This window comes from Rhipicephalus microplus, chromosome 4 (assembly GCF_043290135.1).
Source record: "Rhipicephalus microplus isolate Deutch F79 chromosome 4, USDA_Rmic, whole genome shotgun sequence".
In the NCBI taxonomy this organism is placed as follows: Eukaryota; Metazoa; Arthropoda; class Arachnida; order Ixodida; family Ixodidae; genus Rhipicephalus; species Rhipicephalus microplus.
Genome location: NC_134703.1, coordinates 9,841,730 through 9,859,283, shown reverse-complemented (window position 1 = coordinate 9,859,283; position 17,554 = coordinate 9,841,730). Strand labels below are relative to the sequence as shown.

The 17,554-nt window shown below is 48.6% G+C and overlaps 1 protein-coding gene across 1 annotated transcript in view; it reads left to right on the top strand.

The window, feature by feature from the left end:
• The window catches only part of LOC119171524 (atrial natriuretic peptide receptor 1-like), a 642,832-nt gene that overhangs the window by 368,064 nt on the left and 257,214 nt on the right, over positions 1-17,554 (top strand). Inside the window, exon 15 of the mRNA XM_075892142.1 lies at positions 10,521-10,689. Within this exon, the coding sequence (XP_075748257.1) occupies positions 10,521-10,689 (169 nt within the window). The remainder of the gene's footprint in view (positions 1-10,520; positions 10,690-17,554) is intronic.

Sequence of the window (17,554 nt, the reverse complement as noted above, 5' to 3'; positions counted from 1 at the left end):
CGGACCACATGGCACTCACCTGGCTTAAGCGCTTGCGCGAGCCCTCGGGCCGCCTCGCGCGCTGGGCGTTGACCTTGCAGCGGTACAACTTTGTTGTGCGCTACCGGAAAGGGAGTTCGAACGTCTTGGCTGACGCTTTGTCGCGTGCCCCCGTTTTGGCGTCCGGCACTTGTGTCCGCCACTCCCGAGAGCAGTCGCATCAAGTAGACCCCGGGCCCTGTGGCTCCAAAAGGTCGAAAGGCGCGAACCCCGATGGCGAAGTGACTTTCGAGTTGACAGCCTCGGGTGAGGACGCATACCTGGTAGACCCTGTCACGTCCGCCGGTATCGTCTTTAGCAGAGAGGAGCTGCTCAAGGCACAGCAGGACGATCCGTTTTGTCAACAGATCGTTGATGAGCTCAAAGAGCTGAGCTCCTAAGTGGAGCGTGGCTGTCAAGCCGCCGGGCGCGAACAGACAGCTGGTATTGCTGTCGGAGCCGAGTGCGGTACGCAGGCAGGTATTGCTGCGGGCACGTTGGAGTCGTACCTGCTTGATGCCGACGGCGTTCACCTTCGCTACGTCCTATGTGAAGAAGCTCCCCAGGAGTCTTTCAAGGTGGTGATACCCCGCAGTCTAAGGAAAACCACCCTAGGTTGTTTCCACAACTCGTGGTTGGCCGGACACGCGAGTGGCCTTAAGACTTTTCAAAAGTTGTGCCGCTCCGCAACTTGGCCTGGCATCAAGCGCGACGCCCTTCACTGCGCCCGCTCATGCCGCGTGTGCCAATGCGTCAAGCCTCGCGGGGGCAAACCTCCCGGGCTCATGCAGCCGATCGACAGCCAACAGCCTTGGCAGGTCGCGGCCTGTGACATTATGGGACCTTTCCCAAAAAGCCGGAGAGGCCATGCTTTTTCTTCTGGCTGTCACAGATCACTTCACGAAGTGGGTCGAACTGTTTCCCCTTCGGAAGTTAACGGCACGCGTAATCTGTGACAAGTTGACCGTGGCCTTTACCCGCTTTGGCTTTCCGGCGAGTTGATCACGGACAATGCGTCCTATTTCACGCCCAAGGTGTTTGTGGATACGTGTGCTGCCTTTGGCATTAAGCACCATAAAACCACCACGTATCACCCACAGGTCAACCCGACCGAGCGGATCAACCGGAACCTCAAGCCCTTGCTGACAGCCTTTGCGCAGCAACACAGGGATTGGGATGCTTGTCTTAACGAGATCGGCTTCTCCTTGCGGTCTACGGTCAATCGCTCGACAGGGTATACGCCCGCTTTCCTCAACTTTGGGAAAGAGCTGCCTAACCCCATGGACCGCGTCCTACGGGGCGGAGGCGGGGCAAGCGCCGCGAAGGTCAGCCCGTCTGGCTACGCGGCGGAACTGCGCTCAGGGATGGACGCGGCCCTCGACCTGGCGCGTTCCAACCTTGCAAAAGCGCGAGCTGGTCAGAAGGCTCAATACGACTGGTCGCATCGGTATGTCCGTTACGATGTAGGTGATCTCGTCCTCAGGCGAAATCACGTCTTGAGTGACGCCGCCAAACGAATCTCGGCCTCCCTTTCGGCCAAGTGGTTGGGCCCATACCGAGTGCACACCAAAGTGTCGCCCCTGGTATACAAGCTGGCTGACTCCCAAGGGAGACCAGTCGGTGGTCCAGTTAACGTCTCCGACCTAAAACCTTTCGTTGCCCGCAGCAACGACTTCGGGGAGGGGGAGGCGATCAGCGAACCGCAGGGAAACCGGGATAAGGCTGGTTCCAAACCACGCCACCGGTACAACCTGCGAAAACGCACCTAGGCTGATTTTCGCCGCCGGCATGTAGCGGGACGTCATCCCCTCAGTGTAAGGGAGCGGAGATTATAGCTGCTGTGCGATTGCCCAACCAGCAGCAACAGTAACGGCTACCTGGCAAGCTTTCTCCCTGGTAACAACACTATGCGCACGGAATATCCACTCAGTTCCCAGCGCTCCCGGCTGCTCGAGAGAGAAAAGCCCTTTCCCCGGTGGCTCACTCTCTCACTGGGTATTTTCCGCGTAGTCGGCGGGAGAAGGCAAGCGTGCGCCCTATTGGCTGACGCAACCTTCAATCCGATGGAGTTGGCTCTCTTTATTTGGCCAGCCTGTCGCGCCTCCGGAGCCGCAACTTCAGTTGCGTTTCGCCTTTCCACCGTTTTTTTGTTTCATTGTATCTTCTGTTCCTTGTTTTTTGTCAAAGAAACGTTTTGATATATATATATATATATATATATATATATATATATATATATATATATATATATATATATATATATATATATGATGAATGCATCATGAAATGATGTGACACGACTGTACTTGGAGCTTGGAGTGTTCACTAGACTGATGGACAGACGGAAAGACGGACATAAAGACGCACGGACGGACGGATGGACAGTCAGAGGGACGGCCGCATGAACAGACGCACGGATCGACGGACGGACAGAGACAGATAGAAGAACAGACGAACGAACAGATGGAAGAACGGTGTCACAAAACGAGCGCTCAAAAATGGCGCGCTGCCAAATTCTCGCGTCGAAACGCCGGAGTGACGCCGCGAGGTCAACGATAAAAAAAATTCCGCCATATCCACGAAGTGAATGATGATGAGTGGGCGAAGCTTCGGAGGTAAACCTGGTAAACCATGAATCCTCTGTACATTTTGCTCACTCGATTTTATTACATCGCTCCCCCTAGCGTACGTCGCCGCACTAAATCGAACGATTGCCTTCAACCAATGACATGCGCCATATGTGACATCATTCCTATTTTATAAGATCTCGCGTCTTTCATCAACTACAAGTACCGCTTTCTAGTTTATAACATCTTGCATCTTTTCATCATCAGCTACAAGTACCACCATCTAGTAAACACTACAAGAACTAAACGAGAGGTTGCTACATACAGGAGACGGTACCGCCATCTAGTGAACACTGCAAGAACTAAACTAGAGGTGGCTACATACAGGGGACGGTACCACCATCTAGTGAACACTGCTAGAACTAAACTAGAGGTGGCTACATACAGGCTACGGGGAATGCACAGCCCACGCCCTAAGGAGCTTCGCCCCTAAAAGGAGAAAAGAAAACAAACATTCAAAGACTCCCGGGCGCGCGACTCTCTCCCTCGGAAGCGTGGGCTCGCCGACGAACCTCCTCACCCTACAACAGCGGCCGAGCAAGCACTCCAACTTTCTAGATGCAAAGAGGCGTGGTGACGCCGGGTTGAGTCATACGTCGCGGACAGCCCTCGTATCGTCTCGACCTTTCCCCCAGCCTTCGCTGCGCATCGCGCTGACAAAATGATGAGAACTTTCTGGAATCTCGCGCGGAAGGTATTTAATCGAGCAGTCGAGACGAAAGAGGAGGAGAAGACCGAAGTTAGCGGCAGAGCGCGTAGGTGTTCCGCCGTGTAGTCGGCGAAGGTTTTGTCCGTAGAGACAAAGCAGGAGAAGAAGAGGATTTCCACCTGAGGGGTGACGACTCGAGCTACAGGCAAGAGTGTGTGTGTACCGCTGTCGAGCGAAGACGCGTGGCAACGGCTGCGTGTGTGAAGCCGACGTGTTTCCGGCGAAGAAGCTTGAAGCTTGGAGAGTGGCCAATTGAAGACGCGAAGTTTCCTGGAAGAGAAACTTCAGGGGCCGCGGAACGACAACAACGCTGGACACTGAGTGAGTGATTCTCGGAAGAGTATCATCTAGACTTTTGTTCCTAGAACTTTGGACTGAATAGGTTTTCTATCTCTTTAGTCTTTAAGTGTCTTGGTTCTTCAATGCATGCGACTGCATTGTAGTGGGTATTGTTGTCTGTGTCCGTTGTTTCGAGGGTGGCTGATTGTACTGTGTAGTACGTTGTTTGGTGTGTGACAATTGTATTCAACTATTGTGGAGTGTGCATACTGGTGTATTGTTTTTGATCTGCCATTATTGAGAATATAATTCTGTTTTGTTTATCAACTCTCGGCTCTGACTTGTTCTTTGCGCCACAGCCGGCGTCCGCTGGCGCGCCAAAAAGGACCACTTCTAAATTGTCCACGCTTTCGTGGTGCGGTTCGGGGGGCCGATACTTCGGCCCTTGGAATTAGCCCGGCGATCGCCTCCCTAATTAACGGGACCTGCGTGACAATTAATCTGGCGTCCGCGACAGGACCTTTTGGTGCACAGTGTGTCCAAAGTAGTGAGAAAGAGCCTCGAGTGTTGATAGTGCTATCGGAACGATTTTGTGTGTTGTTCAGTGTTCTCGTTAACGAGTGCAGTGGAGTGTTCCGATAGGCTGATTTAGGCAGATACTTTTTGCACGCGGCAAGACTTCATTTGCGAGACACAATGGATCTCGAAAAGTTAGTAGCTCTTGGTGAGAAGATGGGTCTTTCTGGCGCCGCACTACGGAAATGGGTAAGCCAGAAGGAGAAAGAGGTGGTGGAGAGAGAAAGGTTGGCAGCTGAGAGGGCCAAGGAAGAAAAAGCAGCTGAGTTGGAGAGAGAAAGGCTGGCTGCTGAAAGGGGGAGAGAAGAAAGAGAAGCAAAGGAGCGACAGCTGAAAGAAGAAAGAGAGGCAAAAGAGCGACAGCTGAAGGAAGAAAGAGAGCAGCATTTGAAGTTGGAGCTGGAGAGAGAAAAGTTGGCAGCCGAAAGGGCGAGAGAAGAAAGAGAGCAGCAATTGAAGTTGGAGCTAGAGAGAGAAAGACTGGCAGCTGAGAGGGCGAAAGAAGAAAGAGAGGAAAGGGAACTGCAGTGACAGCACGAGATGGAACTCGAGCGGCTCCGTTTGCAACAGCGAAGTGAAACTCCGGTCCAAGCGAGAGTTGAAAGCAGCGAACGGGAGGATCACGGCTTCCGCTTGAACCCAAGTAAGCTGCTCGTAGCGTTTGATGAAAGGAAGGACGACCTTGACGCGTACCTTCACCGATTTGAGACGATTGCGAGGAGCCAGAATTGGCCGGATCATCAATGGGCAACTGCTTTGAGTACTTGCTTGAGTGGTGAAGCGCTCAGTGTGTATGGTAGGCTGACGCCGACCGATGCAGCCAACTATGCAAAGGTGAAAACTGCTTTGCTGAAGCGATTTAGATTTACTGTGGAAGGATTTCGGGACAGATTTCGGACAGGCAAGCCAGCTGATGGGGAGACGGCTACGCAGTATGCCGCCCGACTTTGCCATTATTTCGACAGATGGATTGAACTTTCAGGGAGAGCGAAGGAGTATGATGAGCTTAGAGAGCTCCTAATTAGAGAACAATTTCTTACTAGTTGCCACCCAAGCCTGTCGCTGTACTTGAAAAAGAGGAAGGCTGACTCACTTGAAGACATGCTTGAATTGGCTGATCAATTCTTGGAAGCGCAAGGTGGCACTATTTTGGCCAAGGTCAAGAAGGATTGTCCCGAAGATTCGAAGAAATTGGCTCCCGAAGAAAAGAAGCGTGCACCAGAGAGCATTCCGCGATGTTTTCTGTGTAACCGAGTGGGTCATCGCGCGAAAAACTGTCGAACGATCTTTACGAGTTCTACGGTAGTAAAATGTTTTAAGTGTGGTCAGACTGGGCACAAAGCAGACGCATGTCGAAACGGAGCGAGTCAAACTCACCAGGTATCCTGTGTGCAAGCGGCACCGAAATCCGGTAATAATGCCGTCACAGATGGATTCGTAGAGTTGAAAATGGGGAGAAAATTCCTATTGTGGGTGTTGTAATGGCAAAACAGCCAACCGGTGTTTCGAAGGGAATGCCAACGCTGCCTGAAAAAGTTGCGGACAAAAAGATTACGGTGTTAAGAGATACCGGCAGCTCCACTGTTATCGTGTGGAGAAATTTGGCACGGGAAAGTGAGTTAACAGGCAAAACGAAACCAGTTTGCCTAATTGACCGTACGGTTCGGATGCTTCCCGAAGCAGAAATTGAGGTTGAAACCTCGTACTTCAGCGGGAAGGTTACTGCTTTATGCATGACGAACCCCCTGTACGACCTTGTCATCGGAAACATCGACGGGGCGCGAGGACCGAATGATCCGGAATGTTTGGGAGAAGACCCTAAGATAGAGCCCTCGCCAACCCAGCGACCGCAAGATACAGTGGAGGAGCAGCCCGTGACGGATCTCACTAGAGCCCAAGGTGAAGCCGCGGCGCAAGAGACAGTAAATGAGAAGATGATCGTGTTGAATGATTTCACGGGCCGAGCAGCTGGACTTACGTCGGCACGACCTCAACCGACCGACAGTGTAAAGGTGACGGAGTTGGCCAGCCAGGCCAAATGTCGGGACGTGAACAATCGGGTGAATAACCGGGCAGGATCGGTTGAGCGTCATGACGCGTTAGCAGTGTCGGAAGTGACAACGATGGCTGAGACGCTGCCTCAGATACCGTCGTTGGAACGGGCTCGCCGGAACAAAACGAGCAAAAACAATAGGAAGAGATCGAGCGAGCACCACAAGAAAAGACGCAAGCGCAGCTCGAAATACACAGGATAAGTGCTGGGGTCGAACCGGAATGTGTTTGACAGTGCTATATGTTAAGTTAATGTGGTTGTTGTCCTGTGTCACAACTGTATGTCGAGCGGGCCAAAATGTTTGTTACGGTGATGTGATGTATAGTATTGTGTAATTGTTGTAATGGGAGAACTTTGTACATTTGTATTGTTTGAAATATGTGATGGAGTGTTGCATTCATGTACCTGGGCTATATTTCTTGTGTTGTGGAATTGAATTACAATGTACAATTGTATTGAGTGATCTACTGTGAATGTGAAGTGTCATGAGCGACGAATTGTGTTACAGTCTGTGAGAGTGTGTGGTGATGTTCGCGCTCGTTTGTGTGGTTTTGAATATTATGAGATAATATTCTTAAAGTGGGGGGCAGTGTCACAAAACGAGTGCTCAAAAAGGGCGCGCCGCCAAATTCTCTCGTCGAAACGCCGGAGTGACGCCTCGAGGTCAACGATAAAAAAAAGGAGAAAAGAAAACAAACATTCAAAGACTCCCGGGTGCGCGACTCTCTCCCTCGGAAGCGTGGGCTCGCCGACAAACCTCCTCACCCCACAACGGCAGCCAAGCAAGCACTCGAACTTTCTAAATGGAAAGAGGCGTGGTGACGCCGGGTTGAGTCATACGTCGCGGACAGCCCTCGTATCGTCTCGACCTTTCCCCCAGCCTTCGCTGCGCATCGCGCCGACAAAATGATGAGAACTTTCTGGAATCTCGCGCGGAAGGTATTTAATCGAGCAGTCGAGACGAAAGAGGAGGAGAAGACCGAAGTTAGCGGCAGAGCGCGTAGGTGTTCCGCCGTGTAGTCGGCGAAGGTTTTGTCCGTAGAGACAAAGCAGGAGAAGAAGAGGATTTCCACCTGAGGGGCGATGACTCGAGCTACAGGCAAGAGTGTGTGTTTACCGCTATCGAGCGAAGACGCGTGGTAACAGCTGCGTGTGTGAAGCCGACGTGTTTCCGGCGAAGAAGTTTGAAGCTTGGAGAGTGGCCAATTGAAGACGCGAGGTTTCCTGGAAGAGAAACTTCGGCGAGGTTTCCTGGAAGAGAAACTTCAGGGGCCGCGGAACGACAACAACGCTGGACTTTGAGTGAGTGATTCTCGGAAGAGTATCATCTAAACTTTGGTTCCAAGAACTTTGGACTGAATAGGTTTTCCATCTCTTTAGTCTTTAAGTGTCTTGGTTGTTCAATGCATGCGACTGCATTGTAGTGTGTATTGTTGTCTGTGTCCGTTGTTTCGAGTGTGGCTGATTGTACTGTGTAGTACGTTGTTTGGTGTGTGACATATTGTATTCAACTATTGTGGAGTGTGCATACTGGTGTATTGTTTTTGATCTGCCATTATTGAGAATATATTTCTGTTTTGTTTATCAATTCTCGGCTCTGACTTGTTCTTCGGGCCACAGCCGGCGTCCGCTGGCGCGCCAAAAAGGACCACTTCTAAATTGTCCACGCTTTCGTGGTGCGGTTCGGGGGGCCGATACGTCGCGTCGGCCCTTGGAATTAGCCCGGCGATTGCCTCCCTAATTAACGGGACCTGCGTGACAAACGGATGAACGGACAGACGCATGGACGGACGCACGTATGGACTGACGCACCAACGGTCACACGGATGGACGGACGGAAGCAAGAACGAATGGGCGTATGTAAGTACGGATGTACTGACGAACGCTTTGCCCAACCAGTCATCATTAACACCGTGGCATGGTGCGATTTTTTTCAATAAAAAACTTGCTAGCAGACCCTGCCTGCGTCCGCGTTGCGAGGTGAAAGCGAAGTGAGCCTATGAAAAAAAATTGCCCGCAGCTTCCCTCGGGGGAACACTGAGGAGGATGCGGAGCATATAATTGGTTAACGGGGTGTTAAAGTGCGACTTACTTGGGTCGATGGCTAAATTGGTTAACGTGGTTGTAGCAGGGGTGTTAAATGAGTGAACACGTACGACACGTATGCGAAAGGGTTGGACGACGACTTGGTTGCGGTTCCGCCAACACTTTGGCCGGCGCTGGTCGAAGGGACGTCGATCATTGCGACCTCGGACGTCGACGCGCCGTACAAACCAACCGACGAGCGGCAACTGAGCGAGCGAGCACCGACCTTGAGTATATATACAGCGCGACGGCGCATGCACTGTCAGCTGTCGAATGTTCGAGAAGGGGGAGAAGCGCAACGGCGCATGCGCGCGCGTCAGCTGCCGATGTTCTCGAAGCGTGATGGCGCATGCGTGCAACATTATACAGCTAGCGAATGTTCGTGAAAAGGAGAAGCGCACGCGGTGTGTAGAGGAGGAAGGGTGCACAGATGGTGGAGGAGTGAAGCGCGCGCGGTGTGTAGAGGAGGAAGGGATGCACAGATGGTGGAAGAAGGAGGAGGAAGCTTGCGGACGGCGCCGCACTACAAGCCTCGAGTATTAGATGCTCCGCATCTAAAACAAAATGGCAGCATATCCACGGAGTGAATGATGGAGAGTGGGGCGAAGAATTCGTCCGTCCATTCGTTCTTGCTTCCGTCCGTCCATGCGTCCGTCAGTGTGACCGTCCATGCGTCCATCAGCCCGTCCGTGCGTGCGTCTGTTCGTGCGTCCGTCCCGGCGTTCGTCCATGCAGCGTCCGTTCATGCGTCCATCCATGCATCTGTCTATGTGTCCGTTCGTCCATCTATTCAACACTCCAAGTACCACCATCTCGCATCTTTTCATCATATATTCCCCATATAGAAGCACCGCCATCCAGCGGACATTCCAAGGACTAAACGAGAGGTGGCACACGCACACTTTTTTACGGCTTACGCTTCGGGTCCACTTCCCACCTTTAACCAACTCGAGTTCATGGTATATACTAGTTCACTGTATTCATGGCACTGTGGCCGAACGCTCGCTAAACCTTTCGAAAACCAAGGAGGTTACGCCCAGCGAGTATGACGTAGCAAACGTTTTCAGTCAGATAGTGCTCAATGTAAATGCTAATGGCTGCTAATGGGAAATGAGAGGCGGAGAATACGGCTTTTACTTTGTTACAGCTTGCGCTTCGTATCTACTTCCCATTTTTAATTACCTCGAGTTCATTTATGGTATATACAAGTTCATTGTATGCGTGGCACCGCGGCTCAACGCTCGCTAAACCTTTCTAAAGCTAAGGAGGTTACACCCAGCGAGTATAACGTAGCAACCCTTTCTTGTCAGATAGTGCTCAATGTACATGCCAATGGCGTCTAATGGTGATTGCAGCCTGCGCGGTAACTAAAAGCCGAATGCTCCTGTCTCTCATTCCCCATTAGCAGCCATTGACGTGTACATTGAGCACTATTTTTTATTGTTCAACAACGCACAGAAGAAGTCTCTCACCGGCACCTCCTTGGAGGTCAAAATGTTATACTTGTTACATACTACGGGGGACGAACGGGTGCCGCTATAAGGAGCTTCGCCCCTAAAAGATGGAGGTGAGGGACGTACATGCGCAAAGAGGGCGTTAACGCCGCTTGAAGGGATGTCTAGAAGAGACAGGGGGAAGAGTGCGTAGGAGAGGTGAGAGAGAGAAGGACGTGCATTCGCTGTAAGGGTGGATTAACGCTGCACTGGATTGTGTTTGACTAAAAATGCTTCGCATCTAATGGAGAGGTCACGTGTCGCTTATGCGTTTGGCAAAGACGATTCCAAGGCTTGGAGCATATCGTTGTTTGTTTGTTTTTTCAGCCAATTGTCTTGATGCCACCCTTTTATGTCCTTCGGCACTCAACGTGGTTTCGATACCGGCCCGGAAATTAGGCGTCACCACGAGACGTCTGTTTCCGGGAGACTCCACGGTGACTTCATGATGACGTCACAAAGTTTTGGTGATGCCATATGGTGATGTCATCAGTCAGGCACTCGTGTCAACGTCGTGGACGAGATTTCAGTCTTGAAAAATCTTCCAGATTAACTTGGACACATTGAACACACACCATTTCTATGTGCAAGAACCACTATTGCCTTTTGAACTTTGCTGCGAGAAGCCAGCCTGCTATAAGCTTGCTAAGTGTTTTTTTTTTTCTATATGCCTTTCGCAGAGATTGTGTCCAACGTGCAGTTGGGCCACAAAGTTCCGTTCCGTCCTCTCCTCGAAGAGGACTGCTGCAGCGAGGAGCTGGCTCAGATGATTTGCAAGTGCTGGGCCGAAGACCCAGCAGAGCGACCGGATTTTCAAACGCTCAAACCTCTCATTCGGAGGCTCAATAAGTAAGCGCTGCTGATGCAGTTCTTCGCATCTTTCCGCGCGGGCGAATCAGTTGTAAATATCTTATGACTTATTTCTAGTATAAACTGGGTTTACAGGGGCCCTCCAACACTATTCAACTGCCAATGTTTTATTCGTGGGTTGTGTAGACTGAAGTACAGACAGACTAATGCAGTGGAAACGGCATTGATACCGACACGCTGTCTGAAGTTATTGGACTTACAGAATTCAAAATATAAGAAAAAATGCCGACCATCAACTCGATTTTCGCGGAGTCACTTGACTATATTTCACTCGCTCATGATGTCGGAAGGCTGTCCCAATCAAATAAGCTGAAAGCGCCTACGTAGGGAAAGCTGGCACTCCGTTGTTGATTTTTTTTTTTCAAAATAACGTAGACTTTGTGCCTGACGCCTGGCTTCATAAGAACGTGAGCGGGAGCTACTGTGTCAAAGCGAGGTATTCTGTGCTGTTTTTTACAACATTCCGAATCACTCCGCCTTGCTATACTGAGAAAGGAACTTGTGGAACGACCAGGACTGTGAACTACTGTTGACCCTTCGCGCGTTGTTCGCTGAGCTGCCCGGCGAACAACAATAGTGCACTGCACCCCTTCAACAGCGCGGGAGACGTATTCACAACTCGGACGTCTAGGGCGGGGCTTGTGGACCAGCAGCTTCGTATACGTCACGCGTCACGTGTGCGGCCGGCAAGCACGGCGCGTGAGAGGAGCGCGTGGTTGGCGTGGTGGCGGGATTAGTTCACTCCCTGTTCTGTGGATCACCGTTGAGTCCAGCCATGTATTCACGTGTGTTGGAACACTCGATGCGTTGTCTCGATGCAATGAACAAAGTCTTATCGAAGCAATCAGCGACGTCACTGATGTTCAGGTGCCTATCCTTAGGAGGCACCTGCAGGAATCGAAACTTCAAGACGGTGTTTGGTCTGGGTACCTAACGACGGAAGACGACGTCAAACAAATGGAAAGATCTCTCGCTGCTGCCAACGTAAAATATTCTGTGCGTTCGTCTCGAAGGAAACCAGGTGAGCGAACATCGGTGAAGGCGGTGATACATACTGCTCTCACAGCTGTCACATCATAGAAATTCGGGCCAATCGCTGCTACGGTGTGATTTAATCTCATTTTACTTGATTTTCTTTCGTCCTTATCTCACTTATGATATGAATGCGTAAAATGTAGGACCTCATTGTCTCTTCTTTCTGACATCGTTTAGTCTGCGCAGTGTGTGATTTACGAACGCGCTTAAATTTATGCCTTTTAAAGACTTCAGTTGTTGTTAAGATTATCCAGAATTTCGATTGTGGAGGCGTTTTGAGGGTGGGGTTTTAAATCCCCGAGTAATAGAAGTATTATAGCCTGGAGGCCGTTTCAGTGTCCGCAGCTCGGCTCACTGTGCTTGAGGATGGCGCGAGTTTTCATCATGCTGCAAGAACAAAGGAATTTGACACTTTTCTCTGAACAAAACAAGTATCGATGTAATGCTAGATCAAAGGTCCTTTGACCTTTGATCTAGCATTACATCGATACTTGTTTTGTTCAGAGAAAAGTGTACCGCCGTTGACTCGTGCGTGAAACCGGAATAACACTAACCGTGCAGCGGACGCTCATAATGGGGTTTAATAGCTAGAAGAAGTGAAGCGCGGGGGGCTGCTCACAGTGTAGTATTTAACAAAAGGAAGTGCGTGCTCATGTGTGTTTTTTCTTCGCAGGCAACATTGTGTTCAACAGCGCAAACGCCGGTGTTCCAATTTATTTAGACCTAGTGCCCTTCCGGGTGACGGGAGACGCAATGAAGCGATGCATCTTTGGGGACGAGTATTAGAAGAAGTCGAATGCCCAGCACCAGGTATGTAGCTTGAAATACAAAAAATGAGAAATTTGATAATTAGGTCTCCTGTTATTTCTTGGCTTTGATCGACATTAATTGCCTATGTAACCAGTCGTGAATATCTGGCAGTCAAGTAGAAGGTGAAAACTGGAAGCATGCTAATGAAGAAGAGCGCCACCATGGCTTCTATTGCCCCAGTGTTTAGTGTTCACCATAAATAGGTGAATAAAAAATATAACTCAAACATACGCCTTTGGACCCCCACTACCAAAACTTATTTTGTTTACGTTTTGCAGGATGAACCAGCTGCAGACTGAGAAGGCATCAAAAAGAAGAGGCTACAGCTACAGGGCACAAAAAATAAAGGCTGTAAAATCACAATGCACTTGAAGTACATAGAACTGTACCCGGAACACAAGGTAGGGAATTATACTTTTTGTACAGTGGAAATTCACTTTTATATAAGCTGGCATGGTTATCTCTCTAATTTCAGATGTGGCAGATCTGTATTTGAAATTCAGAAACTTTTTCGTAGGTTGAGTTGCCCCAGCCCTGCAGTCGGATAAAGAAAAACAGCTTCAAGGCCTGCAAAGCGAAGGAACTGGGTAAAGCTCTTCAGTGTGAGCGCGATATTGCTTTTGAGAAAAGGGTATATGTCGCGATTTCTTACTTCTGTGCACACACGAGCCATGCATCTGGTGAAATTGAAGCATTTAGTCAAACTGTTGACAAATATGTTGTCCTGCGCACCCACGACCTTGTGAGAGAGGGCATCACATCTGTGTCTCACATAGATAAATGTATCCGGTACTATGTACACGACGTACCTTTTGCCTAAAAAGATAAGCTAAATTGTAGTAGCAGGGCATACTTCCCAACTCATGCAGACATCAACAATCATGTGCAGGCTGCACTTAAGAAAAACAGGTTCAGCACGATTGACCAAGAAAATACGGCTGTTCTAATCGAGCGGCTTAGAACAGCGCAACCAGAGGCACAGACGTTTTATCGGCCATATGCAGCAGGAGGCTGTGCAGAAGCTAGTGTAATCAATAACAATGTAGAGGAGATGGTGGCCAGTGAGTGCGAACAGACGCTTCTTTTTTGTTTTCAAACAAAATTTATGAAAGAGATCTTTGCCAAATATGGTGCTTCCGTTGTCTGTCTAGATGCGACACATAAAACGAGTGACTATGCTCTACCTTTGTTTTTGCTGGTTGTGAAAACTCCAGTGGGGTACACGACGGTTGGAGTGTTCATTGTACAGTTTGAAACAGCAAATTGTATTGCAGAGGCCTTGAAAATTTTTAAAGAATGGTCGTCTAGCATTTGTCCTCAGTACTTCATGGCATATTTCAGTCAAGCTGAAATAAGTGCAATTCGAGAGGCATTTCCCAGCAGTCACACATATTTATGTGACTTTCACAGACTTCAAGCCTGGAATAGGTGGCTTCGTCGAAAAGAGAATAATGTCGAACATCCAAGAGTCCTCCTGCATGGGATGAAGCAGATTGCCAACTCTCAAAGTGAGGAGAGCTTTGAAAAGACTAAAGAGAATCTTCTCAGTTCTGTCCAGTGGAAGAATGAAAAGCTTCAGAACTATTTTGAAACTGTGTGGCTGCCTGTCAAAGAGCTCTGGGTGGCTTACTACCGTCTAGGTTTTGATGTAGTTTTGAGCACCAACAATGACATAGAGCCTCAAAACAAAGTGCCGAAAGTACAACACACTAAGAGTGCTAGTGGGAAACGATCACTCGCTTTTCTGGTAAGTGTTCTTGTGTTTAGCTATCTACCTCAGAATGAAAAAAGATATCATCAAGTAACAATGAAACAGTCGGCACTGTATAGACAGTAGAATGAAAATGTTTCCACATATCTACATGGCAGGCCCCACAGTTTTGTCAAGCACATGTTGAGACGGCATATGAATGCAGTTGGATATACACTTGACGACATAGAGGAGCTTGGCGTTAAAGGTACATTAGCTGTTTGCTCTGAAAAGAACACTGAGGAAAAACACACAGTTGATTTCAACAAACCATAGTGCACTTGCTTTGATTTTACAAAGAGCAAATATCCGTGCAAGCACTTCTGTGCTGTTTTAGACCACATTGAAGGGTGGTCCTTTCTTTCCTTGCCGCAAGGGTACCTTGAGCGGCCGCAGGTGACATTGAACACTTCAGATATGGATCCACATATTGAACATAGCGACAATGATGTCATCTCTGTAGAAGAGCTTTCCGAGCCTGCAATTACACAAACAAATGTAACGCATGCAGGTGTCTCGACTCTGCGTAAGTAAATTATTGCACAGTGGTAAAAATGGCACTCAGTTCTTCATTACTGTGATGATGTTCAAGCATTGCATAGTGCAAAAAGTTTCCTTGAGTCCAGTTTTAGTGTTATGGAAAAGGCTGTGCCACAGTGTTCTGGCCTGCAAGTTAGGGGCTCCCCAACAAAAGGTTGTTCGTCCTTAAAGCCTCTGCCAATGCGAAGACGGCGTGGCTAAGTTCTGAGAAGGTAGCTTGAGCCAAGATTGTTGGATTCAATAGAATGGCGAAAAAAATCAGAATTTTCAAAGGTATTTATGTCCAAGCGCTATTGTACCGCAAATGTCGCAGAGTGCTGCGATCCCCTTCGATGCCCTTGGAGCTACGATCACGTACCCTGCCATCTACCATGTCCCATGACGCCTCTCAGCAAACACCTCCTCCCATGCCACCCCCTTGTCCCGGTGTCCCCAGGATCCGCGATCCGCCCATCTTCACGGGCGCCGATGGCACTGACGTGGAGGACTGGCTTGCCATTTACGAGCGTATGAGCGTCCCCAACAAATGGGACGAGGACGGCAAGCTGACCAACTTGGTGTTCTACCTTGCGGGCGTTGCCAGTTTGTGGTACAACAACCACAGCGTCCTATTTTGAAACCTGGTCCAATTTTAAGACCGCTGTCATCAACGTTTTCGGCCGCCCTGCTGTTCGCAAGCTGCAAGCCGAGCAGCGCTTACGTGAACGCGCTCAGGAGGCTGGTGAGTCATTTACCAGCTATATTGAAGACGTCCTGGACTTACGCAACAAATCCAATCACATTATGTCCGAGTCTGACAAGATCCGAAACTTCATGAAAGGCATTGACGATGATGGCTTCATGATGCTGCTCGCCAAAAACCCCGGCACCTCCACCAATTTGTTAAGGCGTTTATTAGCTAGCACTATAGTGAACTAGCTAGCACACAGCGAGCATACACAATGGCGACTGTAACGGCCAAGCACGGACTCTCCGCGCGAGCGGCGTCCTTTTTGGGTAGACCCACTAGAAAGCACTTGAGAGTTCGACTCACTTCCGTGTTCAGAGGCTTCGCTACAGATGTTTTTGTTTGTATACACATAGTACTTTTCTTGCGTATCTTAATTTACTGCACTTGTGCTATCGCTGTCCTTGGTTTCGCAATATTCCTTGACTGCCATAAAATTTCGTGACTTCTATAATTATTAATGACCACATGTTCATGTATTCTATTAAATGTGCCTGCATTATTGTTTTCATAGTGCAGTGCAATAAGCAACAAAGTATATTTGTTTTTTGCGAATGTAGACATTTTTTTTCTTTTCGTCCTTGTCAGTTTATTGCATTTGCACGATTGCTCTTTTTTGTTTCAGAATATTGTTCCAGTGCAATATATTGTGCATTTGGTGTATTGTTAGGTTCTCCTTTGAGATATTGTTCCAGTACAATATTTTATGTATTTGTTTTTCTTTTGGCTTATTGGTAAGCTCTCCTTTGTGTGAGAATATTGTTCCAGTGCAATGATTTATGTATTTGGTTTATTGTTAAATAACGTTCTTGTGTGAATAGTTTTATCGAGCTCAGTCAACTTTATCCTGAAAATCCAGCACACTTGGAAACTCCATGACAAGAAATAGAATATGTATGCAGGAGAATGTGTGTCATGTAAATAAATGTCAGTTGGGCTGCAATTATGCCGTCTTTTTGTTTGCGAAACACAGCAGTTGGCAGCATTGGTGCTGACGTCAATTGTATTCAGCACTAGCCCGGCACAAATTTCAGCGATTTCTCTAACATACCATCCCTCGCTTTTATCTAGTTTCACATCCGGCAAAACATAGGTGTGACTTGTCCATTCCTATTGCTTTTAGTCCCAATAAGAACATAGACTGGTGATCCGGCCGAACATAGATGTGACTTGTCTATTCTTTCAACTTTTAGTCCCCACAAGAACACAGACTGGTGCAAGCAGAAATATGTGGGGATACTGCAGTTGAAAGCGGCGAGCAACGTAGCAGGCGCTAAGCTTCAAGAAGCGCATCTGAGAGATTTTTTTTTTTATGTAGAGGTGCATTGAGAGGTGAAAATGTAGTTTCCATGTTATGTAGATTGCTGCACATAAGTTTCCAAGGACAAGCATTAGATTTCCGGCCGCGGCGGCCGGTTTTCTGATGGAGGCGAAAAGTAAAAATGCCAGTGTGTTCGAGATTTCGGCGCACGATAACAATCTCCAGTTGGGCAAAATTAATCCGGAGCCCTCCACGACAACGCACGCCTCATAACATGTGTAGTTTCGGCGCGTTAAACCCCATAATCGATCAATTACTGCACATAGTCGGTGAGCGCAGCAATGAGTAGAATTAAGGCTTCAACACCTGTTCAATCGCATTCTGAAAATAGAACCCCATTTTGCAAGATTGCAGCACTGTTTTGCAATGCCTTTCTTGCCTAGCGCAAGCATAAAGCAGTCTACGGCAGGATTAACCATAGAAAATAGATCAAGAGCAATGCCGACAAACTATCATTTCGAATGACATCTTTTTTTTATATTTTGCTAATCTCCTTCAATTCTATTTAGTTTTAGTCAAGCCATTTTATTTGTTTCCACTGCTGCGGCTGGGTGAGTTTTTCAGCTTCAGCAAAATAAACAATCAATACTCCGAAATCTGCACCGACGAGAACCAGTTGTTCATAGAAACAGTCGAGCGTGAAAACTTGCCGAACACCAAG